Source organism: Archocentrus centrarchus, chromosome 23, assembly GCF_007364275.1.
Source record: "Archocentrus centrarchus isolate MPI-CPG fArcCen1 chromosome 23, fArcCen1, whole genome shotgun sequence".
Classification (NCBI taxonomy): domain Eukaryota; kingdom Metazoa; phylum Chordata; class Actinopteri; order Cichliformes; family Cichlidae; genus Archocentrus; species Archocentrus centrarchus.
In genome coordinates this window covers 1,811,246-1,837,276 of record NC_044368.1, presented here as the reverse complement: position 1 = coordinate 1,837,276, position 26,031 = coordinate 1,811,246, and the positions used below count along the sequence as shown (strand labels likewise).

The 26,031-nt window shown below is 39.4% G+C and overlaps 2 protein-coding genes across 2 annotated transcripts; both read right to left on the bottom strand.

The window, feature by feature from the left end:
• Window positions 1-1,380: 1,380 nt before the first annotated feature.
• LOC115773378 (rano class II histocompatibility antigen, A beta chain-like) lies at window positions 1,381-4,371 on the bottom strand. Its single transcript, XM_030720085.1, has 5 exons — window positions 4,307-4,371; window positions 3,953-4,219; window positions 3,374-3,667; window positions 3,150-3,284; window positions 1,381-2,858 (listed from the first exon to the last, which is right to left on the bottom strand). Exons 1-5 carry the CDS (start codon window positions 4,356-4,358, stop codon window positions 2,797-2,799), a joined length of 810 nt encoding a protein of 269 aa, XP_030575945.1. The 5' UTR covers window positions 4,359-4,371; the 3' UTR covers window positions 1,381-2,796.
• A 2,222-nt stretch (window positions 4,372-6,593) lies between these two features.
• On the bottom strand, window positions 6,594-24,557 carry LOC115773383 (H-2 class II histocompatibility antigen, A-U alpha chain-like). Its single transcript, XM_030720090.1, has 6 exons — window positions 24,355-24,557; window positions 22,618-22,749; window positions 7,816-7,836; window positions 7,470-7,712; window positions 7,065-7,346; window positions 6,594-6,970 (listed from the first exon to the last, which is right to left on the bottom strand). Exons 2-6 carry the CDS (start codon window positions 22,655-22,657, stop codon window positions 6,840-6,842), a joined length of 717 nt encoding a protein of 238 aa, XP_030575950.1. The 5' UTR covers window positions 22,658-22,749; window positions 24,355-24,557; the 3' UTR covers window positions 6,594-6,839.
• Window positions 24,558-26,031: the final 1,474 nt, after the last annotated feature.

Sequence of the window (26,031 nt, the reverse complement as noted above, 5' to 3'; positions counted from 1 at the left end):
GTGGCTCTGCTGGGTGTTGGGCGGTTCTCAGGTGCCTGGGGCCTTGGGGCCGTGTTCTCGGCTCATGCTGGGGGGGGCCAGCCTGCCGGGGGGGTGGGCTGCTCATTGCCTCTGGCTCTCTGGGCTCTTGCCCATTGACCGTGGTGACTCCATCTGGGGCCCCCCTGCTTCCTCCTCTGGGGTCTGTGCATGGTTGCCATCAGGATGTGTGGCCTTGGGTCTTCTGAGTTCCTAGAGGGCCGTGGATGGCCCGGGTCACCTGGGTCTTTCCCTGCTTGCCTCTGGATTCCGAGGGGGGTGGTTGTGGCTTGTTGCCCTCATTGGTGAGTATGTTCCATGACAGAGGCATACACACATTGCTACAAACTACAGCATGACTGTGTGTATATGTATGTATGTATGTGTGAATGTGTATGTATGTGTATCTACCCCTCTTATATACTTGTATTTTTTTTTGGTTCTATCGCTTTTTTATTTTATTTTTTTATTTTTTTCCCATTCTCTATCTCTCTCTTTTTGCCCCTCTCTACCTGCTTGTCAGACCTGGCATGAATAAATAAAATAAAAATAAAAAATGCAAACATTAACAAGAATTGCCTTTAGAAAACAAATAGAGCTCTTCTTGTAAAAGCAAATATGTTTGGTACAACAGTGCATTCAGATCATCATTCTGATTGCAAAAACTGCCAGACATGATAGGCTGAAAAAAATATTGTATTTTTCTATTAGCTTTAATAAACAGCTGTAAATCAGGGTGCCTGTTTCTTGTTGACCGTCTACCAAATTTGCACACAGTCACTGCTGTATTTGAATTCTGTTTTAATCTTTACTCCCAGACTCTCAAACACCAGAAGATCTGCAGCTTAAAGAATAAAAACTAAAACAGAGGCACATCTGAACATTAATCTAATGGAATAACAACTGTAAACTATCAAATCCACTTAATGATGGTGTCATGTAACTCTTTGTGGCTGACAGGGTTTCAACCTAATTTGCAGAACTCAGGAGACAAAACATAGACTCAAAAAGGTAAGCTTAATGCTGAATACTTTCCAGAATATAACAATACAAAAAAACTAGGAATCAAAGAAGAGATACAGAACGCACAGGCACACAGCTCTGAGGGAGGACAGGACAAAGAACGAAGGAAAACTGAGGGTTAACTATGAGGACACAGGGGAGAGAGGACACAGCCGGGGCAAACAAGACACAGGTGAACAGAATCTGACTAATGAGCACCCAGTTTGAATTTGAGAGACAAACACTCTATTCTTAATTTTAAGCTTAAAACTTTCCTTTTTGATCAAGCTTATGGTTAAAGCAGGTGACCCTGAACCCTCCCTTAGTTATGCTGATATAGGCCTGGGGGGGGGGGGGGTTCATTTAATGTATTAAATGTATTAAATATATCAGAAAAGTACACACATGCATATGCGGGGACTTTTGTTACAATTTTTATTTTCTGCCAATGTATACCATGAAAGATCGCCCGAAATATTGGTTATGTTCAATTTTATCTGAAAGACAGCCATGAGTCTGTCAAACAAGCAAGTCATTATTCTTAAGTCTTTAATCCGGCCTCATGCTCCAGGTCAAGCCTGACATATAGATTAGCTCTATTAATGTCTGCAATGGTTTCAGCACACCACCATTTATGGTGCGACTCTAGAGTAGACAAAACTCTTTAGACTTTGCTGCACAAACATCACTACTCCTCATCTTTCATGGTATAAAAGCCAATTCCCACGCACCATACTTCATGCTGCGGATTACAGGAGTTATTTCTATTCAGTAGAAAAGTTTCCAACTAAACACACTTCTTGGTTTTAATAAATCAATAAATTTGATCAATAGCCTAATGCTATAGGGCAGTTTTACATTTCCAGTATCTCTCACAATCCTTTTCTCACCCATTTCAACTCTTATCACTTCACTTATTTTGTTTCTTTTACCCATTATCTATTTATTCAAGGACCCAGTCTGCGTAGGACGGGTCCTTCGAAGGATGCGGAATTTGGACACAGCTATTCTGCCACACATCTTAATCAATCATGTGTGGCTTCCACAAAAAAATAAATAAATAAAATAAAACTTTGGGGCTGAGGGAAGAGAGACTGGACAAAAGATTTGATTTGACCTCACCTGGAAAATTTTAACCTATGATGGAAAAATCTCTCGTGAAACTATGGCAATACAGTCTTCACATTCATGTTGGCACCTGCCTGAAACAGACGGGTACCTTCATTGCTCCTCCTACTCACTCTTCACACACACCTGAAGCATTTTAGAGGAAGATTAGTTGCTAGCTGTTAGCTGCCTTGTGATCAGGTTCAACCTGCAAAGAAGCTTCAGGAAATCAAATGTTTTCAGCTGTTGAACCGTCTGGAATGCTGGCCGACCAGTTCAGCACCCAGACGGAGACTGGGTGAAAGGATTATCCTACTAATTATTTAATTCAAGCAGTGACTGAGACAGAGAGGGGCAACAACAAGCATGTTTTAAGCAAAATAAGAGTGAAATACGATCATGATTTCTTTCTGCTTTGCTGCTGAACAGTCATTAACAAGATTTTATGTTGAGATGAACACACTACTATAATTACTATATTACTGCAAACACATTGTCAATTAAAAGTCCAGCCACAATGCGGCTCCAAACTACATATATTACAAATGTGCCCCATAACTGCAAGATGCAAAGCTCCACCACCCAGAGCAGCCATCACTCAACAAAACTTATACATAGAACTGTGATATTTGAGGCATCTTGGATGATGAGTGCCCATAATAATAATGCTCATTCAGGCTGTTCAGTCTCTCCAGCTTCAGGAAGTGTTTCCACAGCAATGAACACTTGTCCTGTTAAAGAAGAATAAAAAACAAACATATTTATCATGGTGTTAAATTTATAACACTTTTCCCCACTCAGTCTTTTAACCCCAGAAGATAAGATAGTGTTTATTTGTCACATGCGCAGTTATACACGGTACAATGCACAGTGAAATGTATTTTGTACCTGCAACCATATATACACACATATAAATAAGAAGAATAAAAATAAGTAATTCACACTATACACTATATACTATACACTATACACACTTTTACATGGAATTAAGGGTTTGGCACTAATATTTACACTTCCCTTACTTTGACAGACAGTAATGTATGCAGCTGACTTCTTCTTGTAGTAGATGAATCCAGAGATCGCAATAACAAAACCAATGATGAGTCCACACAGTCCAACAACAATCTGAGTTTGTTCTGCCGCTGGAAGGGAGGGGTCTAAAACAGTGAGATAAAAACAGCACTCGTGCTTATGAAGCTTCATTTTTGTTACTCTGCCTTTGATTACATCACAGCAGCAAACTTACCCCAGACCACAGACATCGGCTCGGAGAGACCGAGGTGTTCAACCATGCAGGTAATGGTTTCTGCTGAAGTTGGGGTGTACTCCAGGTAAGCATGAGCCTGGTAGTACCAGTCCCCATCAGGCATCACTTCAGTGTAACTGACGTCTGTGGTCACCTCCTGTCCGTTCCTCATCCATGTCATTCTGATTTGTTTGGGATAAAAGTCGTAGGCGCTGCACACAAGCATGGACGGGTGTCTACCATTTGGGCTTTTCACTGATTTTACTTTGATGGTGGGTATGCTTGTAAGATTATCTGGAAAAAGAAAAAAATCCATCCTTTCTATTAAGAAACAGACATTAGTGCACCTTTTCTGTTCACAGATTTATTCATCAAATGTCTGTACTGTAATTATCATAGTTGAGTATGCTGTGAATTATGACATCTTTAGGAATCAACTGTAGTATCATGCAGCTGAGCAACAATAACAGTATGATTGTTATTTGCAGAAGTATAATGGTCATACTTAATCTTTAATCAGTGCATCAAAACTCCATTTAACATTTGATTGAAAACACTGTTAAGAAACAAATCTCTTACCTAAGACTGGGATGGCATTTAAGGTGCCTGTACACAACAGCTTCCTTTCAAGAGCTCTCTGTCCTGCATCGTAGGGATCACTGTTCCACCATTTCGACTTATCAATTGAAAAGTTTGTGAATCCCCTCCAGTTGCCTCTTGTGCTGTTGTACTCCATCATATAGTTCAGGTTAAACATAAAAGTTAGTGTATATTCTGTATCTTCAAAGTGTGGGCCATGGACTGTACAGCATCCTCTCACTTGGTAAAAATTGTCATCTGAGAAAACTGTAATAAAAGGAAAGAATGTCAGAAATAATAATTAAAGTTTAATATTTGACTGATGCGTTCAAACTGAAGACTTTTGCAGCTCACCTGGACTGAAAAGAGAGAAAGCCACACACAGAATAAAATTCTGGGTGTTCATGTTTCATGTGTCATGCAGGAAAATACAGGAACAAAACTTGACCTGCAGCATTTATACTTTCACAGAAACAAGGAAGTCAGAGCAGGTATGATGATGTCACCAAAATGCTCAGATGAAACGCCCTCCGTCCATTACATCAGGACTATTTCTTATACCATTACTGAATATAATTTATTTTCATATTTAGTTAATCATTTATCAAACTTTTACCTGTTTAAGTTTCCAGTTGTTTATATGTGGAAGCAAACTGATTTCTTGGTGAGATCATAAAGAAGAAGATTTACTATATTTTCAACTGTGAATTAAATTTGCATGAATCATAAATGACAACATCTACATTAAAGTTTTAATATTAATTTCCGTATTTTGGCCTTTGTTAGAAAAACTCTACTATAAAGAAGAGCTTGTCCTCTTTTCAGCACTTTATTCTCTTGCAAGCAGCTACAGTGTATCACAAAAGTGAGTACACCCCTCACATGTCTGCATATATTTAAGTATATCTTTTCATGGGACAACACTGACAAAATGACACTTTGACCCAATGAAAAGTAGTCTGTGTGCAGCTTATATAACAGTCTTCATGTAGAGCAACAATTCGTCTTTAAGATCCTCAGAGAGTTCTTTGCCATGTTGGAACTTTCAGTGACCAGTATGAGAGTGTGAGAGCTGTACTACAAAATTGAACACACCTGCTCCCTGTGCACACCTGAGACCTAGTAACACTAACGAGTCACATGACATTTTGGAGGGGAAATAACGAGCAGTGCTCAATTTGGACATTTACCGGTGTAGTCTCTTAGGGGTGTACTCACTTTTGTTGCCGCTGGTTTAGACATTAATGGCTGTATATTGAGTTATTTTGAGGGAAGAATAAATTTACACTGTTATATAAGCTGCACACAGACTACTTTTCATTGTGTCAAACTGTCATTTTGTCAGTGTTGTCCCATGAAAAGATATACTTAAATATCTGCAGAAATGTGAGGGGTGTACTCACTTTTGTGATACACTGTACATACAGCTGTACATATGCAGGTGCTCCCTGAGGAAGTCTCAGAGCATTTTTACAAAACCAACAGGTAGTCACAGTTTCACTACCGCTACATTTCAGGACACCAAGGGCAACTGCCCATTTGCCACTTCCTGAAAAGCAAGTCACATGATGCTCTCTATAGCTAAATAAAAAAAAAAAAAAAAAAAAAAAAAATCAAGAAGCTGACATTAGTGTATCTTTACATTTTTCTTTCAGCCTTATAGTTCTTCTGTTTTATTTTGATTAAAATATGCCAGAGAGGTGAAAGTTTCATATGCAGGGACATATGTAAACCAAACAGCAATCAGCCAGATGAACACGGAGCGGTTATTGTGGCAGATTAAAGAAAACGTTAATAATATATGCTTTTATGTTCATGTCTTATTAAAAACATCACTGACATTTTTGTGTTAGTGACAAAAATAAGGCATCTAAATGAGCTGATTATAAATGTTAGATGATTTTGGATCTCATTACTTTCATAAAGTGCCAACATGGAGATCAAGGTTTTGTAGCACAGGGGATACACTAATAATGATAACATATCAGTTTTCAAATTTTTTTACATTTTTATTTTCACTTTGTTAGTGTCCAGAGAGACTTCACTTTTGTCAGTTTTCTTATAATTTACAAAGAAAATGACAGCAAAAATCATTTGTATTTATTATAAAAGTTAAACAGTACTGACAAATATCCAGAATACAATCATAACACACTGATGAAAATAAGACAGTTCAGGTGTGTCAGTAACCACAAATGAAAGTCAGTGCATACAAGCATGTAGGGGCCATACAAACTACTGAGTACCATTTAGAGTTGCAGCTTCTCTTCTCCTGCCATCTTCACCAAAACCCCATCTCCAAAGAAACAGTGCCTGCTCCCAGACCATCAAAAAACAAACCAAGAAACCAGAAAAAAAAAACAACTTGAGCATAAAAATTCATGAAGAAAGAACAATATAGTACCCTCAACTGTACCAAAGAGTAAAACAGTTAAATGTGGATTGTTTAACAATTGGTCTCTCTTTTCCAAGTCCCTGTTAGTAAATGATTTAATAATTGATCAACATATTGATTTATTCTGCCTTATAGAAACCTGGTTACAGCAGGATGTATATGTTAGTTTAAATGAATCAACGCCCTCGAGTCACACTAACTGTCAGAATGCTCAAAGCACAGGCCGAGGAGGAGGAGTAGCAGCAATCCTCCACTCCAGGTTATATATTATTGTATGTATGTGTTTATTATATGAGTTTTAAAAGTACTGAAAAATATACAGAATACAGTGATGAAAATAAGAGACCATTGAGATGAAAGTCATGCCTTCAGGAAACTAAGAACTTTGCAATCTAGAATAGAATAGAATAAAATAGAATAGAATAGAATTTTATTGTCATTAAACATGCAAAGAAATTTTTTCTGAGCACTGTAGAAAATGTGTTGAACGTCTCATCTGGCAGCACCAGAGTGGCCTGCTTTCACGAAAAAGAATATTCCTGAGAAAACTCCAAGAACTCCAAGACTCAGGCCGAGTCCACAGAAAACAGCCGGACCAGTGCTAATCTCATCAGTTTCAACCTCTGCAGAGGACAGAAGAAAGAAACAATGAATCTCAAAATCTTAAAATGATTTTACTACATGATGCTACACAACGTGAAGCTGCTTTCTTCTCACCCCAAAGCCTGGTCTGAGGTTCCTCCAGTGCTTCATGATCCACAGTGCAACTGTAGATGTCTCCTTTCTCTGGGACAAAGTCGAGGTAGGAGAAAACATAATAGGTCCCATCAGGATTGGAGAAACATTTGATGAAAGGGTCTTCCACGCTTACTACGACATCATTCTTGGTCCACGTTATATTGATTGAAGGAGGAAAGAAGTAGTTGATGAAGCAGATGAGGGTATTATCTTCCCCGGCTATCACTTCATCTCTGGGGTAGATGATGATTTGTGGTGGCTCTAATTTAAATAAACACATGATCTGCTTCATTTCAACTTTCTAGACTTTGAAAAAAATCATTGCTAAACAGAACAAATAATCAAAACTGGAAAGAAAAGTGTAATGGTTTGAGTATCACTAACCTTTTTTCTTTATCACTGACTTGTCTGGCTTCCATCTATCAATGTCATTTTTGCACATAGTTCGGAATAAAACTGCAGATTCGTAAGCGTACTCAGGACGAACACTTGTGGGTATTTTGCTGTCCCAAATCAGAAGATCTTTTTTAAAGTCAGCATAGTATATTTCATCACCATCCAGTGTTGCACTGATTTGAGTATCACTTGAGTCAAAGCATCCATAGCTGTGACAAAGTGAATTACTTCCTACAATAAAGTAACAATGCAGTTAAAAACAGTGCTACTGAGAGTCTAAATTACAAATGAATCATAAATAAGCTTGCATAAGTGAGCCAGCAGTCATACTTACGTTCTGCCTCGATGCAGGCTGCTGCAGAGAGAATAACTACAATTTTTAGGAACATATTCAGTTTGTACTTCTTAGTGTACTGCACCATCTCTATTGTGTTTGGTATGAAAGTTGACTTTGTTACTGGAAACCTTCCTCATTCTTAAACAAATGATATCAATGTTGGGGAGAAAGAAGCAGGTGCTGGGAGGAGGGGAAGAGCCATGTAGAACTTGTTGAACCACTTAAACCAAGAAAATACAGAACAGTGAGCAGCAGGTCCAACACAGTTTGTTCCCCATGCAAATAAACCCATTCACTGTGGTCACTAGTTTCAGCCTAAGTAACACTCAGAAATAAAATATATTATTATATATTGAGGACACAACAGTATTGTCACTGGGGCATTTAAGCAGCAGTCAAACCTATATTTTGAGCTCATGATGGAGATATGCTTATCCACAAGGTTCAAGCTGGTGATTAGACCTGAGTTTGCTGGTTTTTTTGGCCTGCTTATTGTGTGCGAGATATATTATATATATAGAGAGAGATATAGATAGATAGATATCACCAATCTATCTCAACATGAGCAAATACTATAACATTATATCAGGTAGGTCCCGCCTTCTGTCCCATAACACCTACAAAGCACTCCAGTGTGACTGCAACCCTTCAAACCCAAAATCCACTGATTCACAGAAATTATCAAAAAGTCTCTCACTGTCCAAATACATATGAAGCTGAATGCATGTAACTTTTAATGTCTTGGACATTTACATATAGTCACCATAATGTTCAGAGGGTGTGCAGACACAAATCAGCTTTGACTGTAACTTCTTGTTGACGTGCTTCCAAATTACACAAAGCTCTGTGCTTCCTGTTAGATCCTGTAATAACCTTGTCTTATGTAAACAACTGCAGTTTCCTCAGTGTGTGTGTGTGTGTGTGTGTGTGTGTGTGTGTTTGTGTGTGTATAAACATTATCAGGCTCTGTGGAGAGACATTACGGGTCTTTGCTTTGAAATTAATGGAAATACAGAAGATGTGAAATGGATAAATAAAATAAAGTAAAATAAAATAAGTAGATGCACATTCGGCGAAGAAAACTTTCCTCATACCACAGATGACTTCAGTAAAGGTTGTTGGTGAAGGGCTTTTATAAGTTCAATTCAATTCAATTTTATTTATATAACGCCAAATCACAACAATCAGTCGCCTCAAGGCGCTTTGTATTGTGGGTAAAGACCCTACAATAATACAGAGAAAACCCAACAGTCAGTCAGTGATGTGGCCAAAGAATCATTTGGCAGAAGGAAATAAGATTCCATGAAAGAATAGGTGTGGCTGAGATTAAATGCCACCCAAGGGTTTGTACCTTGTTTACTTCATGCCACTGCTGAACATATACATTTGTTTTCACTAAAACGTCCTTATCCTCTCATCTTTCACCACTAAGGTAAAGGGTTATTTAGCCGATTTTAGCCAAATGCCAAACAAGAATAATTTCAGAAACTAGAAGAAATCACTTCTCAAGTCAAGTCTCTATCATTTCTTTAGATGGTACACTTCTTATAAGAACGTCTTTTTGGCATTCTTTTTTTTTAAATATGATTTATTTCTGTTTTTTACACAATAATGAACATCATCATATAATTTCCAGTTATAACATAAGACATTAATTGGAATAATAAACATGAACCAGTAAATTACAAAAACAAAACAAAACAAAAAAAACAAACAAACAAACAAACAAAACCAAAAAAAAAAAAAAATATATATATATATATATATATATATATATATATATATATATATATATATATATATATATATATATATATATGTACATACACACATCCATACCAAAATAGGTAGGTGAGAGGAGAAAAGAAAGGAGAAAAGAAAAAAAAAAAAAAAAAAAAAAACCAAGAAAGGGAAGTAAATAAACAGACATTTCATAAGTTTCATAAATAATAAAAAGTGGAAAGAAAAACAAAAAAAATACAAAAAAAAAGGGGGGGGGGGTTACACACAAAAAAGAAAACAGATACAGGGCTTAATGTATTCTGTGCTACTATAATTAATAAGAGTTATGTACCAGGTATGCGCAGCTACAGCTGGGATGAGTGGAGATAGCGCCACTCATAGAGTCACATCCAGTGTCAAAGACATAACATGATTCAAGAGCGGTGACCAGATTTTTGAGAATGTGGTTTCGGAGCCTTTAAGAGAGTACCTAATTTTTTCCAGTTTCATGAAGAAGAGGGCATCTTTTATCCAGTGAGAATGTGTAGGTGGGAGAGAATTTTTCCAATGCATCAGAATAACACGTCTAGCTAACAATGTAAGGAAGGCCACAAAGTCAGCAAGATAGGGTGACAGTGACTGATTTTTGGGGAGGACCCCAAATAAAGCAGTGAGTGGAGAGGGCTGTATTGTGGTTAAGGTGATTCCAGAAAGTGAATTAAAGACAGATTTCCAAAATGAGGATAGAGAGGAACAGGTCCAAAACATATGACCAAGAGTGGCTGGACTCAAACCACACTTCACACAGCTCGAATCCACGTCAGGAAAGATTCGAGCTAACTTACTTTTGGACCAGTGTACTCTATGGACTACTTTACACTGTATGATTCTATGCCGTGCACATATTGATGAAGAGTGAATGCATTTTAAAATAGTTTGCCACACTTCGTCTTCTATTTCTATGTTCAGATCGTCAGACCAGGTAGCGCGAAGATGGTTAGACCCAGGGGTCAAGTTAGAAAACAAAATATTGTATATTTTTGATATTGTACCCTTTGGAGTTGGATTAATTTCTAACAGTTTGTCAACCATAGTGGAGGTGGGGATTATCGGGAAACCAGAGAAACGGTGATGAATAAAGTCTCTAGCTTGCAGAAATCTAAAAAAATGGGCACTCGGCAGGTTGAATTTCAAAGACAATTGAGTGAATGAGGCAAAAGTTCCATCTAAGTATAGATCCTTCACAAACAGTAGCCCATGGCTTTTCCACACTGCAAAAGTCTTATCAATTAGTGAAGTTGGAAATAATGGGTTAGAATCAAGAGGTGATAAGACAGGTATTCTCTGGCTCCCTACATGTTTTATAATTTGAACTCATATTCTAAGGCAATTCTTGACAATTATATTGTTAGTATGAGATAGGGGTGATATTGCTGGAGGAAGACATAAGAGAGAATGCAAAGAAGCAGAACCGCATGAGGCCTCCTCCACTGGTAGCCATTTAGAAATCTCAAGGTTAGCGCTACACCACAATAACATTGTACGGATATTAGCAGACCAATAATAAAAAAGGAAGTTTGGTGCGGTAAGCCCCCCCATTTCTTTACTTTTCTGTAGGATATTCTTTCGTATCCTAGGAGCTTTTTTATTCCATATAAACTGAAAAACTGAAGCGTCTAGTGACTGGAAAAACTGTTTTGGGATGAATACTGGTATGCACTTAAAAAGATACAAGAATTTTGGCAACACATTCATCTTGATACAGCTAATCTTGCCTGCTAGAGACAGTGGCAGCATAGACCAACGCTGTAAGTCCTGAGTCAACTGGTCAAGTAAAGGGATGAAATTGGCTTTAAAAAGATGTGAGTAATTCTTAGTCACATGTATTCCTAGGTATTTAAATCCTTGCGGTGAGGTCTTGAATGGTAAGCTAGTGAATGGGTCGGCTGTGGCTGCACTGTTAATGGGAAATAATTCACTTTTATTAAAATTCAATTTGTATCCAGATATTTGTCTAAACTGCTCAAGTAAGTCTAATACTGGGGGCCAAGATGTCTCTGGGTCTGAAAGAAAGAGCAACAGATCGTCAGCGTATAAGGATACTTTATGGTCTAGACCACTTCTTGTGATGCCTTGCATGGGACTAAATCTGAAGGCTGCAGCCAGAGGCTCTATAGCAATAGCGAACAACAAGGGAGAGAGCGGGCACCCCTGACGGGTACCACGGCCTAGGTGAAAGTATTCTGAATGGTCATTATTTGTACGAACACGGGCTAACGGAGAAGCATATAACAATTTAATCCAAGAAATAAAGGAACAGCCAAACCCAAAACGACTCAGAGTGTAAAACAAATATGACCACTCCACCCGATCAAAAGCCTTTTCAGCATCCATCGAGATAATCACTTCCGGCTTACCAGCTGATGAAGATGAGTATATTATATTTAGTAACCGCCTAATATAATAAAAGGAGTGTCTGTTTTTAATGAAGCCTGTCTGATCAGGGTTAATGATTTTCGTCATAATTGCCTCCAAACGTTTTGCCAGCATTTTTGCCAAAACCTTGGCATCTGTGCAAAGTAATGAAATCGGGCGGTAGCTGTTGCAACTTCGTGGATCCTTATCTTTCTTTAAGATAAGAGAGATAGTAGCTTGTCGCATTGTGAGTGGAAGAACACCAAGTTCATATGCCTCTTTAAACATATTAAGCAGAAGGGGAGATAACTTGTCTGAGAAAACCTTATAAAATTCTGATGGAAAACCGTCAGGTCCAGGGCATTTTCCACTCTGCATTGATAATATAGCACTTTTGACCTCAGCAAGGGTAAAGGGTTTATCTAATTCAGAGGCTGTTTTCGGGTCAATAGTAGGGATGGTAAAATTATTAAAGAAACTTTCATAATGAGCCTCGCCCGGTGAACACTCTGAAGTGTATAAAGAAGAATAGAAATCTCTAAACTGATTATTGATAGTTAGCGGATTAATAGAAAATCCGTTAAGCGTGTTGATTTCAGGAATGTGCTGGGTTGAGGCTCTCTGCCGAATCTGATGAGCAAGTATTTTGCTGGGCTTATCACCAAACTCATAATAATTACAATGAGTTTTCAATAGTAATGCCGCAGCTGTGTCAGAGGCAAGAGTATCAAATTCAGCCTTTTTTATCAACAAGCTTTTTATCAGGTCTGGAGCAGGGGACTCTGCACATTTTATTTGTAATTCGGATATATCACTAGATAGGACAAGACTTTTTTGTGTGGTTGTTTTTCTAAGATATGCTGAATAAGCTATTATCTCACCTCGTAAATATGCCTTACATGCCTCCCAAATCGTCGTGGCAGATACATCTGGAGTGACATTAGTGGAAACAAAAAGATCTAAACGGTCATTAATAGTTTTGACAAAATCTGGATTATTAAGTAAAACTGAATTGAAACGCCATGGAGATCGTGAAATAGGTCTACCCGGGAGAGAGAGATCCAGAATGACGGGAGAATGGTCTGAGATTACTATGGGATTATAGAAACATGACTTAACTGAGGAGAGCAGTTTGTTGTCCACAAGAAAAAAGTCAATTCTAGAAAAGGTAGAATGCACTGGAGAGAAAAATGAAAACTGTCTGGCATTAGGGTTGAAATGACGCCAAACATCTGACACTGCATATTGCTGCATAAATAAATGTATAACTTTGGAAGACTTGGAAATTAAATATGGCTTATTTGAGGAACGGTCAAGTAACGGGTCAAGGCAACAATTAAAGTCACCCCCAAGAATAAGCTGACTACTATTTATGTCAGGAAGCAAAAAGAACACTTTTTTAAAGAAATCCTCGTCATCCCAGTTCGGACCATACAGGTTTATTAATGCCAAGTTACTACCATTAATTCTTCCCAGAGCAATAATATAACGGCCGTTAGGGTCTGATATCACTTTACTCACAGAGAAGGGGACAGATTTGTGGACTAGAATAGCAACCCCACGTGCCTTGCTGTTAAATGATGAGTGGTAGACCTGACCAACCCACCCACACTGGAGCCCAAGCTGGTCTGACAATTTTAAATGGGTTTCCTGTAAAAAGGCAATTCTTGTATTTAGATGCCTTAGGTGACTAAATACTTTTTTACGTTTTATAGGAGAGTTTAAGCCTCTAACATTCCAACTGACAAATCTTAAAGCACCCCCTGGTGCTAATGGGGCGTTAATACTTTGCATAGTACCCTAGATGTGATACACATGAAAATGGCTGTGAACTGTGATACGCATACATATTAAGTAACACCAATACTTGTCTAGAGGGAGGTAGCCGAACACACATACTCCGAAAGAAGAAAGAAAAAAAAAAAGGGTGGTGCAAAAGGCAACCACCTGCACGCTGACAAATTAATCAGCTTAATTTAATATTTCCTTGATCCCAACTTCTTACAACCGCATTGTTGAAAAAACGGATTAATTCACACCCTGTTCCTTACAATTTCATATCTTAAAGCAAATATATCATTCAAAATCAAAATAGGCCAAACAAGCCGCACTGATTTAGGACCACAGTTAGTCATTATTAAAGAAAGGGGAGGAAAGAAAAAAAAAAAAAAAGAAAGAGGAGAAACTGTGTTAGATTTTCAAGACATCAAAGAATATTACCCATTTTTCATTTTTTTTTCCCCCTTTTTCTCTTTTCCTTTCCCTCCCCTCCCTTTCTTCCTTTCCCCTTCTTTCTTTACTGGCCCTGGCTCAAGTCCTGGATGAATTTAGTCGCATCCGCAGCTGAGGGGAGCCACCTCTTATCTCCATTCGGGAGTGTGATGCGCAATTTCGCAGGAAAAAGCAACGCCGGCTTATATCCCCGGTTGTACAGTTCAGTCATGACATTCCGGTACTCACCACGCTGTTTTGCAACCTCCGGACTATAGTCATCATAAAAGCGGATTTGATGTCCCTGATAAGACAGCACACCTCTCTTGCGTGCTTCACGGATGATTAGGTCTTTCTCTTGAAATCGATGGAAGCGCAGGATAACAGGGCGAGGACGGGATCCCGCCGCGGGCTTGAGAGTGAAGGTCCGGTGAGCTCGATCTATCTCAGGAGGTGAAGGGAGTGTGTCTTGGCCAAAAACCTCAATGAGAAGCTGAGAAAAAAAACGAAGATGGTCGGGGACCTTCTATGTCTTCTGGTAAGCCGACAATGCGGATGATTTGGCGCCTGCTGCGTCCTTCCAGGTCCGCTACTTTAGCTTTTAGAAACTCATTTTCTTTTTTAAGATTAACACACCTTCTCCACCTGTAGCAGACGTGTATCAAAGGTAGCTGCGTTATCTTCCAAAGAGCAAATACGCTGCTCATAGTCTCTCATAGTAGAGTTTATATTGTCCAATGTCAAGTTAAGAGACTCAAAAGACATCTTGAACTCCGCAGAGAGGGCCTCCTTATGTTCGCTGAGGAGTAAGCTTATGTCCGCCATTGTTATGCTAGCCGTAGTAGGTGGTATTTCCTCTTCAGAGGATTTTCCTTTGGCCTTGGGCATGACAAAGTGAATATAGAAGGAATATTTGATCCTGAAATCAAAGTCCTTAAAACCTTACTAAGGATAGAGGATTTCAAAAAGAAGGTATAAAAAGCACAATGCAGCAGCAGAGCAAGCGTGCGTCTACTCCTCGCGCATCGCAAACCGGAAGTCGATCCTTTTTGACATTCTTATGAAGTAGATGAAAAATTCATGTGCAACAAGTAGATGTGGCCCCTGAACAGCTCACCAGCAGTAGGGTGAATAATTCAATTCAATCCCATTTTATTTACATGTCACCAAATCACAACAAACAGTTGCCACAAGGCACTTTATATTTGTAAGATAAAGACCCTATAATAATTATAGAGAAAACCCAACAGTCAAAACTAACGCCTATGCCTGGCTGCAGTGCTGAAAAGAAATCTGGGGTTGTTCTATCTGCTGTGACCGGTTAGGTCCGAGGGGAGAGAGACAGGATAAAAGACATGCTGCTGAAGAGAGCCAGAGATTAATAATAACTAATGATTAAATGCAGAGTGGAGTATAAACAGAGTGAATAAGGTGAATGAAAAGAAACACTCAGTGCATCATGGGAACACCCCCCCCCAGCAGCCTAGGCCTATAGCAGCATAACTAAGGGAGGGTTCAGGGTCACCTGATCCAGCCCTAACTATAAGCTTGATCATAAAGGAAAGTTTTGAGCCTAATCTTAAAAATAGAGAGGGTGTCTGTCTCCTGAATCCAAGCTGGGAGCTGGTTCCACAGAAGAGGGGCCTGAAAGCTGAAGGCTCTGCCTCCCATTCTACTCTTAAGTATCCGAGGAACCACAAGTAAGCCAGCAGTCTGAGAGAGAAGTGCTCTGTTGGGGTGATATGATACTATGAGGTCTTTGAGATAAGATGGGGCCTGATTATTCAAGACCTTGTATGTGAGGAGAAGAATTTTAAATTCTATTCTAGATTTAACAGGGAGCCAATGAAGAGAAGCCAATATGGGAGAAATCTGCTCTCTCTTTCTAGTCCCTGTCAGTACTCTAGCTGCAGCATTTTGGATCAGCTGAAGGCTTTTCAGGGAGCTTTTAGGACAGCCTGATAATAATGAATTACAATAGTCCAGCCTAGAAGTAATAAATGCATGAATTAGCTTTTCAGCATCACTCTGAGAAAGGATGTTTCTAATTTTAGAAATATTGCACAAATGCAGAAAAGCGGTCCTCCCCCCTCAGCAGATGACTGCCCCTCCCTGAGCCTGGTTCTGCTGGAGTTTTTCCTTCCCACTGTCACCAAGTGCTGCTGATAGGGGATCATTTTGACTGTTAGGTTTTTTCTGTATTATTGAAGGGTCTTTACCTACAATATAAAGCACCTTGAGGTGACTGTTGTGATTTGGTGCTATATAAATAAAATTGAATTGAATATACTGTAATTTATCATAGTTGATTAAGCTGTGAATTGTGGCATATTTATGTCATGCAGCTGGGCAAAAATAGTGTGTTTGTTATTTGCAGGAGTATAATGTAATAGTCAATCTTGATCAAAGTTCTGTGTTCATTACATCAAAACTCCATTTAACATTTGATTTAAAACACTATATCCGTCCATTACATTATTACATTACATTTTATTTCTTTTACCATTACTTAATATAATTTATTATTTTTCATATTTGGTTAATGATTCATGAGCATTTTGTTTGTTTGAGCTTCCAGATTTTTGTGCACTCATACAAGATGAAGTGCGTTGTATCTGGAAGCAAACTGTTGTTCAACAAACAAAAATAATAGAGAGACATGGAAAGATTTCTTGGTGAGATCATAATTAAGAAGACTTTGACAACATCTACAAAAATCAAATTGGGAAAAAAAAACAAGGAGATAAAAGTTTTAATTTGGCACCTTTTGTGGGTCAGAATTATCAGAGATTGTTGTAAATGCTTTTATAAGGCACACGGCCAAAGACAGTTATTTAGCAGAAGGAAATAATGTTCCATTATAGAGTAGGTGAGTTTATAATAAAATAAAATGCCACCCCGGAACCTATCCCTGCTGTCACAGGGCTAACACAGAGAGACAAACAACCATTCACACCTGTGGCCAATTTAGAATCACCAATTAACCTAACCCCACTAACTAAATGTTTTTCAACTGTGGGAGGAATATGGAGAACCCAGGGAAAAAAAAAAAACCAACAGTTTTCTTTCAGATTAAGTCTGTTCTGTATTTTGGCCTTATAGTTCTTTTGTTTTATTTTCATAAGGATATGCCAAATTGGTGAAAATTTCATGTGTGTAAGCCTAACCCAAACAGCAATCAATCTCAATTCAATTCAGTTCAGTTTTATTTATATAGCGCCAAATCCCAACAGTCGCCACAAGGCACTTTATATTGTAATGTAAAGACCCTACAATAATACAGAGAAAACCCAACAATAAAAATAGCCCCCACTTGGAGACAGTGAGCAGGAAAAGCTTTCTTTTTTTTTCTTTTTTTAAGCCCGTCATGTCTGGCAGTTTTTGCAATCAGAATCATGATCCAAATGCACTGTTGTGCAAACATATTTTATGAGGAGCGCTCTATAAATTCTCTGTAGGCTCCTCTTGTTAATATTTTTTTCTTTTATTTATTCATTTATTTCTATTATTGTCCAAATCCAGCACCCTGAGACAGTGGAAGTGGAAGGAAGGAGGCCGAGGACTAGTGAGTTCAGAACCACTGTCCTAGATGAAACAATGAAGATCCATGAATACATCAGGAAGATGGCCACAAAGGATCATGTGCTTAGTGAGTACCTCAGGCAGCAGAAACCTGAGAAAGAAGAGGAACAAGAACAGGAACCATCATGGAAGGACAGGCCTCTGCACGGCATGTACCACCAGCAGATAGAAGAAGTGGCTGACATAGAGAAATCCTACCAATGGCTGGACAAAGCTGGACTGACAGATAGCACAGAGGCACTAATCATGGCAGCACAAGAGCAAGCTCTGAGCACAAGATCAATAGAGGCTGGCGTGTACCACACCAGGCATGACCCCAGGTGCTGGCAGGGCACACATGGAACGCCATAACCAAGTGGCTGGGATAGTATACGGGAACATCTGTGCCGTGTATGACCTGGAAGCCAAAATGAGACACGCCCCCAAGGGTGGTAGAGAATGACAGAGCTAAGATCCTGTGGGACTTCCAGATACAGACAAACAAACTTGTAATGACTAACCGATCGGACATCGTAGTGGTGGACAAACGGAGGAAGAAGGCTGTAGTGATAGATGTAGCAACAGCAAAGCGACGGCAACATCAGGAAGAAGGAACACGAGAAGCTCGACAAATACCAAGGGCTCAGAGAGGAGCTGGAGAGGATGTGGAAGATGAAGGTAACAGTGGTCTCTGTGGTAACTGAGACACTCAGGGCAGTGACCCCCAAACTGGGAGAGTGGCTCCAGCAGATTCCTGGAAGAACATCTGAGATCTCTGTCCAGAAGAGCGCAATACAAGGAACAGCTAAGATACTGCACAAGACCCTCAAGCTCCCAGGCCTCTGGTAGAGGACCCGAGCTTGGAGGGCAAAAATAGACCGGCCACAGGGGCGAGCTGGAACTCAAAAAGCTAACTTGAAATGCTCCTATGCCACAGCATCAGTCATTAGCACAGTCCTCTCCTTGTGACAGGTCTGACAGAGCTAATCAATAATGCAGCCATCTCTAAACTTGAGACATTTTTATACTGTCACAATTAAACATAGCCCTCCTAATTAAATGTATAACCCCATAATACTTTGCTCATGATTGGAATAATACAATCTGTTGAGTCACATTTCAAAAGGTATTCATGCTTAAACTGAGATATAGTATAATATAATATGATATATTTATACATATAGACAGAGGCGGGAAGTAACGAAGTACAAATACTTCGTTACTGTACTTAAGTAGATTTTTCAGGTATCTGTACTTTACTTGAGTATTTATTTTTCTGAGTACTTTTTACTTTTACTCCCTACAGTATCTGTACTTTCTACTTCTTACATTTTCAAAACAAACTCGTTACTTTTTAACACGTCAGGGAGAAGTTTGCATTTCCGGTCAGTGCGCCGTCAAACATCAAACGATCTGAGCCTAAACGGAGGAATAATAACATATAAGAGACAATCGTACTGGCTCCATCACCAGGGCTTATCGTGTACAAAGGGATTAAATACAGAAAACCATATAATTAATGTATCATTTATAGCGCTATAATCAGGGGTCACAGCGGGCCGGACCGAGTCCGTAAGTTGTGCTCGCGGCACATAAACAGCTTAGCTAGCGCTACTGAAGAGGAGCGAGCATAAAGGAAGTAACATGTGGCAGGTAAATGCAGCGTTTCTAAATGCTTAACAAATATCAGCAAACACACAAAGTGTGTGCAGTTTGTCACACAGTGTGTCTGCTAGCTAAAAGAAGAGCTGCTGTATTTCAGGGAGAGCAAAGAGAGAGAAGTTCACTCAGAGATGGAGAAAGAGGACAGGAGAGGAAGAAGAGAGGTTAGATTTAAAGGTAAGGACTGGAAAACAAACTGAAGTATGCTGACTTTGTGTTATTCAAAGATTGTATGAAAATACTGCAGTTTAGTGTGTAATAAACAGGTTAGCTTGTTGTACTGTATTTACAGTAAAGCTCTGTGTTGGTGCACAGAGGCTGTGTTCATGGTCAGAGTTACAGGTTACATCAGTGCAGCAGAGATGAGTTTGAATCAAAGCTGCTGATGCTGAGATTCATTCACTGAGTCCAACATTTATGCAGCCTGTATGCTGTCAGTGTAGGGGATGGAGATCAGCTCAGAGAGCTGTGAAATACTGGGTTACATCTTTGTGAGTTCAGTTCATCCACACAGAGCAGTAAACCTCAGAGCAGCAGCAGCAGGTCAGCTGATCACAGCTGCACACCAACATCATTTACTGCAGCTACAACAGAAAGCTGTGATTCTTCTCCCCATGCAGAGCCACTACAGCTGATCTTAGGGTTCCTCCACCTTCTGAATCCCACTGTAACCCCTGAGTATCCTCATGTTGGTGTTTAGTTGGAGGCACAGTCACCCTCTAATATGGAGGACACAGAGAACAGAGCTGGGTTTAAATTCCCTTTCACAGTTTGTGTCCTACAGAACAGATCCAAGCTGAGTGCACTCATTAGGATTAAAGTTTAGATTGGAATAACATTTGTATTCTCATGTATTATTTTATATGATTGCAATAATATATAATGTGGTTCAGTTAGCTTTACACAAAAATAGCAGGTAGAAACGTCCTCCAAAGAACTACTTTTACTTTCTTACTTTGAGTACATTTCAGAGCCTGTACTTTTTTACTTTTACTTAAGTAAAGAAGTTGAACCAGTACTTCGACTTTTACCAAAGTATTTTTTAACACAAGTACTTGTACTTCTACTTAAGTACAGAATGTCAGTACTTTTGCCACCTCTGCATATAGATGAATATACCTCATACATAATATAATGCAAATGTAACAGGCCTCAGCCCTAAACTACTAATATTAGTATTCAGTATACACTATTCCTGACTACTATTACTAATAATCAATGATACTACAAATGAATCTATAACTACTAATAGCACTAGTATTAAAAAATCCCCAACAGAACATATTCAGTCTGTACTCCTGTGTACTGCACTGTTTTGTCTTTGGTATCAAAGTTGTCTTTGTTACCAGAAACCTTCCTCATTCTTAATCACATTATATAAACATTGTTGGGCAGAAGGGGGGGGGGGGGGGGGGGGGGGTCATGTAGGACTTGTTGAACCACTTAAACCAAGAAAATACAAAACAGTGAGCAGCAGATCCAACAGAGTTTCAAATAGTTTTTTCCCCATGAACATAAACCCATTCATTGTGGTCTAAGCTACACTCTTAGAAAATAAAATACCTTATTATGTATTAAGGTCACAGCAGTGTTGTCACTGCAGCATCTAAGCAGGTGTTAAAGTGGGATCTAGAAGGTGGAAGGACCCTAAGTTCCAGTGTAGCAGTGCATCAGGGGGAAACGACTTTAGAAAAAAGCCACATAATAATTATAATTGTGAACTTTAGTCACCAAATTTATGACAAACATTTACCAAGCACTTAACTGAGCACTCAAGCCACCTGCCCAAGGACACTTACATGCAAACAGGAGGAGCAGGGAGTAGAACCCCCAGCCTTCCATTTAGTAGAGAACCTGGTCCATCTCCTGAGCCACCTCATGGATGCAGCCATGTCAGCCATACAGTTTGGTAGCCTCAACTTTGTTTGTTTGTTTGTTTGTGTTTAGAATTTATTGCAATATTTTAATGTTACGCTGACTAAAAATGGACAAAAAAACAAAATATACTTAAAAACTCAATAACAGCAGTGACCTGTCACTTAAAGTAGTAACATCATTAATTATGCAAACTTTAATGTCCAATACAATTTAAACAGGTACGTTTAAAAACAAACACACTGCATTTAATAAGATTACTGTTACTGACACATTCACATGCTGTATAAGAGCAACATGCACTCGCCTGAAAGCGCCCATAATGTTACATAAAACTTTTATTTTTGTGTCCTCGGATCAGAACTCGTACTGGACGCACACAGACTCCTTTGGATCACAGTGACTTTGTAACAGGAAATCAGTCATACAGTCTGAGTTCATGATGTATTCATTGGATTAAAAATGTGTGTGTATGTTTAAATGACTACACAAAGAGTTATGCATCCACAAAGTAGATCCTAAAACGCTGTTAAAAACATGTTCAAAAAGGTCCATTTCTAAGTTACCAGGTTGACAAGTACCTGCAGTCCAGAGGTGGCTGCTGCAGCACATTTTCATGTAAGTGCTAAAAGTCACAGAGTGACAAAAGCAAACTGAGCATGTGCAGAAAAGCAGGAGGACTCAATAACAACTCAGAAATATTCAGACTGCTGTTGACTGGTACACGGAAGAGAGATCATATTTCTCCTGTTTTGGCTCCGTGTTCATTTTAGAGTGCAGTTTAAAATTCTTTTGTTTGCTTGGAAGTCTTTTAAAAAATACCCACCCACCCCCACCCCCCAGCTCCTGCATGTGCACCCTCCCTCCAGGTCACTCAGGTCAGCTGATCAGCTGCTCCCGGATGTGCTGAGGACACAAGGAAAGCTCAGAGGGGGCGGAGCTTTTACTGTGGCAGCACCTAGGCTGTGGAACTCGCTCCCACCTGATATTAGAAAGACTTCACCGTCCACTTTTAAGTCATTTCTTATAACCCACCTTTTTTCGCTGGCCACAGTCTGAGAGTTGACTTGTATTGACTTTTACTCATTTGTTTTACTTATCAGTTTTAATTATGTTTAATGGTTTTTAATGCTTTTGTATTTTATTGTGTTCTTATAGGTTAAGCACCCGCTGGTTATAAAGTGCTATATAAACAAAGTTGCTTGGCTAATAACACAGTGGCCAAACATGGAAACATGGAAACATGGAAACATGTCAGGATTAGGAAACCATTCTGCTCAGAGTGGCTGAAAGCTCAGTTCACCCCAGTTTAAAGGTGACAGCAGCACATTTAACACACACATTCACACATACCTTTGAGGCAGAACCAAGAGGCATCAGTTTTTACAGGCATCTGCCAGCTGTCACAGTCCTCCTGGGATTCAAACTGTCTACACTTGCTGGTGTGGATGCTCCCATTCTGTGGTGCTGCTGCCCTCTGCAGGCCTGACCAAGAGAGAATTAAAGCACGTGAAAAGGTTGAGTCTCTTCCCCAACGACCAAACAAAGCTCTGAAAACGCTGCAGCTGTTCAGTCAGAGTGATGCTAGTCTCATGGATCAGCACATGGGGGGCTGTGCAAAACACATACACCCTGAATGTGTTCAATATGACATAAAATACTCTTTTTATGCTTTGAAGCCAGACAATATAATCTCAGTATCTTTATCCTGGCACCAAAGCTCCTCTATTGTGGCACAATTTGTAGATGCCATTTAATGCAGATTGCTGAAGCTCTGCCTCTCTTAGATTTTTATCTATCGTGTTACTGACTTGTTGTCAATTAACCTCATTAGTTGTAAAATATTCCTCAAGCTTTTTAGTGCCACTTTTTACTTTTCCAGCCTTTTGTTGCGCCTGTCCAACATGTTTGAGAAGTGTTGCTGCCATTTAATTCAAATGAGCTCATATCTTTCATGAAACTGTAAAATGTCTCAGTTTAAACATTTAATGTTTTCCTTGTTCTTTGTGAATAAAATTTGCATATATGAGATTAGCAGATTCTTGCATTCTGTTTTAATTTACATTGTTCACAGCGTTCCAGCGTGCTCAGACATACTGATGGTCCAGAGGGGAACACAAAGATGATCCAGCAGTGTAAGCGACACTTTGGGAAGCTGAAACATTTTGTGTATTTACTGAATGTTAAAGAGGAAAGAATCCAAACTAAGTACAGCAAGTGGTAAATGTTAAGGAAAACTGCCCCAGTACAACATGGGACATGCTTTGAATTCCAGCCTCTGTAGGTTCATGATTTTCATTTCCATCAAACATACAGCATCCTTTGGTTCCTAACACATGACCCAGTCCACATCAGAGTAGATATCCAGCAGGATTTCTCTCCCACTGAGACCTGATGTGTTTTCAAAGTGTTTTAAGTCATGTATAATATTATACTACAGTATATTTCTAGCTAACCTGGCAGCTCATTCATTATGTTCTTGTACCCTTTATTTGTTGAGTTCACAGACTTTATTACTAGTGTTGGTATGAATGTTGATTAGTGTAGATTTACCTACAGACTACAAAACGATGAGTAATCTCAGCCAGTTTACGTGATGTCACAGGTTTCTGCTTTTCTCACTTCTCTGTTTTGTGCCTCCTCTCTCTTCTGTACCTGAAAATCATTTCAGTTTGGCATCTTACAGGATGTCTCATTGGCTTAAATCAGGGGTGTCCAAACTTGCGGCCCGCGGGCCGCTTCTGGCCCTTTAAGTTACTTTTTTGACATTTCACTTAACCCTTTTAGTTGGAAGGGAAGGCGAAATGTCAAAAAAGTAACTTAAAGGGCCAAATTGTATGTTCTTGTTGACATCAATTTGCAGACCGGAAGTGTGCGGGGCTGGAAGCAGCCCGCGGGCCGCAAGTTTGGACACCCCTGGCTTAAATCCTTCTGGAGGACAAAGGACACTGTGACAAACTAACACCGTGGTGAGAGAGGCCAGAAAAACAAGTGAAGGTGCACAAACTGAGAAATAAGAAGAGGGTGGTGTCCTTCCACCTCACATTCCCCAACCCATTACAACAAGAACAGACACAGCACACACACTACCTCTGGAAAGTTGACCCTCTGACTCATGGTGCAAGTCAGCAGCTGGAATTCTTGAGTTCCCAGTCAAACATTTCAACTGGAATGCCTCCTCAGTTCAGACTTCCAGTCAGAGCAGCCCCACCAGCTCACTCGACTTCACGATCCAAGATGGCAGCAGTGCAGCAAACATCAGTCAATCACGCACACCACGTGCAACAGGAGAAACAAGCTCAGGTCACTGAAGAGCCAGGCCTGAAAGAAATACAAAGCAGGAAGTGCTGGTTAACAGGAACTAAGCTTTCAAAATAAGAGTAGCAGGGGTTGTTGACTTCCTTTTTGGATGTTTCTCCCTGTTTTAAGGCCATCTCCCACCTTCCTCCCATTTAGCTCTTTCTTAGAGAAACTTCTGTAATTTGTGTGATCTTTAAACTTCATTATGAATAACTGTGATACACATCTATATTATTCTTCAGCTGTTTGATGTTACCTTTATTGTCAGATAGGCAATTAAATGAAATCGACACAATACACATAGTTTCATCAACCCATAATCATCCAAAGCACATAAAGAACCTGAACACAGGATAATACCTGCAGCACCGTCCTCAGAGGTAGATTCTGATATTTGGAACAATATGAAAATCCTAACTCATAAAGCTGGATCGGGAATGGGAACAATGAGCTGATCTGTTGTGTGTTTGCTTCACCACGTGACAGCAGCAGGAGGACTAACACAGGAGGGAGGAAGCCAAAGGTGAGGCGTCAGCAGTTTGGAGATGTTGCTACAACTTTTATTTGTATGTTTGTAAAAAAAAAAAAAATGATGTAACCAAAAACTGTGGTCGTAGTGAGTCATCACACCTGAAAAGCTATCAGCTCATGCCTCAGTCAAGACACCAGAGAAAACTGTCAAAGTAAAACAGGAAACTGCCCAAAAGACACCTACTAAATAAACTCACATCAAACATGATGCAGAGGAACACTGTGAACGATCACAAACTCAAGACACTAAGTAAAATGTAATAATACCACAAAGGAACCCAAAACAAACACAAAACTCAAAAACATCATTCAAAAATGCAGCAATACAACTAAACAAAAACCAACAACCAGTAACTCTGAGCAGGAGTCCAGAGACATTAGAGAAGAACACTGGTTTTGGTGTTTCTGTTGCTTTTGTTTTGGGTCATGATCCATGTTTGGGTTTTGTTGAAAATTGTTGGGTTTCTGTGTTTTGGTTCCAGTTGGTATTTAGTTTTTGATTCATAAGAGTCGGTCTGTTTGGATCCTGTTCATCCCGTCTCAGCTCTGTCTTCATGTGTAGTTCTGTCATCTTTTCACTCTTATTGATTTATTTGTTAAATTTTAATTTGAAAACAAGGTTGGCATGCCAGGATAGCTCAGGGTGTGAGCAGGCGACCATATATGCTGCTTGGCTGTGCGGCCAGCACAGGTTTGAGTCAAATCGCCATTTCATGTATTTCTCCGCTTTCCTGTCTATCTTCACTATTCGTAAAAACAATGTTTAAGTTGAGTCTGATGTTTCCTTAAAACCACGATTCTCAGTCTCTTCCTCACAGAGAGGAAGGCAGCTTATTAACACTCATTGGTACTCAGCAGATACTCAAAGCCAGCACATGCGTGTTGTATATGTATATATTGGATTGCTGCATTCCTATCTGCTAATAACAAGCGATT

Excerpts from the sequence above, each read along its gene's own strand:
- LOC115773383 (XM_030720090.1), bottom strand. The coding sequence starts at position 22,657 with ATGCCTGTAAAAACTGATGCCTCTTGGTTCTGCCTCAAAG. Across the intron at positions 7,713-7,815 it reads AGCCTGCATCGAGGCAGAAC|GAAGTAATTCACTTTGTCAC; the intron begins GTAAGTATGACT and ends ACTTTATTGTAG. Across the intron at positions 6,971-7,064 it reads ACCTCAGACCAGGCTTTGGG|AGGTTGAAACTGATGAGATT; the intron begins GTGAGAAGAAAG and ends TGTCCTCTGCAG.
- LOC115773378 (XM_030720085.1), bottom strand. The coding sequence starts at position 4,358 with ATGAACACCCAGAATTTTATTCTGTGTGTGGCTTTCTCTCTTTTCAGT. Across the intron at positions 3,285-3,373 it reads GCCGATGTCTGTGGTCTGGG|ACCCCTCCCTTCCAGCGGCA; the intron begins GTAAGTTTGCTG and ends TCACTGTTTTAG. Across the intron at positions 2,859-3,149 it reads ATACATTACTGTCTGTCAAA|GACAAGTGTTCATTGCTGTG; the intron begins GTAAGGGAAGTG and ends CTTCTTTAACAG.